At 50.6% G+C, this 684-nt stretch overlaps 1 protein-coding gene across 1 annotated transcript; it reads left to right on the top strand.

Annotated features, from left to right (window-relative positions):
• Positions 1-224: 224 nt before the first annotated feature.
• Positions 225-593, top strand: LOC103584802 (transcription factor 4-like; the record flags this gene model as incomplete). Its single annotated transcript, XM_008565662.1, has 1 exon — positions 225-593. A coding segment is annotated over one exon (369 nt), but the record flags the coding sequence as incomplete, so codon positions are not given.
• Between the last annotated feature and the right edge of the window lie 91 nt (positions 594-684).

The raw sequence follows: 684 nt of genomic DNA on the forward strand, positions 1-684 counted from the left end.
TTTGCCCCCTATATTAGTATGGGTACATTCTGGGCCCCAACATTAACCTGGATTATCCTCTTCTATTTGGTTTGGGTTTAATGTCTGGGAGAAGCCAGATGTCTTGTTTATGGACTGTCAGATCCATCTAAACCAATTCCAAGGTCAAATGGATGTAAAATTCTGCCAAGGACGTGGCTTGAGATGGAAAAGTTCCCTGAAAGCTCTGAAAGAAAGCAAAGTAATTGAGTTGCCTCCTTTTCCCCACACCATTAGAAAATGCCGCATCCCTTTTGTCCCGCAGCAATAATGATGATGAGGACCTGACACCCGAGCAGAAGGCAGAGCGTGAGAAGGAGCGGAGGATGGCCAACAACGCCCGTGAACGCCTGCGGGTCCGCGACATCAATGAGGCTTTCAAAGAGCTCGGCCGCATGGTGCAGCTCCACCTCAAGAGTGACAAGCCCCAGACCAAGCTCCTGATCCTCCACCAGGCAGTGGCTGTCATCCTCAGCCTGGAGCAGCAAGTCCGAGGTCAGTGCAGGCTGGTGGCCTTGCAGAGCTCGTGGGTAGCTTGCATCACAAGAACCGAGACAGACAGGCCAGCCTTGATGGTAGCAGAGAGTGGACTGTTAAGCATCACTCAGAATCATTGTGTCAATTGCAGACCTTGTCTAAATCCATAAGTAGCATCCCTTTCTCCTG

The sequence above is a fragment of the Galeopterus variegatus genome, unplaced genomic scaffold (genome assembly GCF_000696425.1).
Source record: "Galeopterus variegatus unplaced genomic scaffold, G_variegatus-3.0.2 Scaffold120209, whole genome shotgun sequence".
In the NCBI taxonomy this organism is placed as follows: domain Eukaryota; kingdom Metazoa; phylum Chordata; class Mammalia; order Dermoptera; family Cynocephalidae; genus Galeopterus; species Galeopterus variegatus.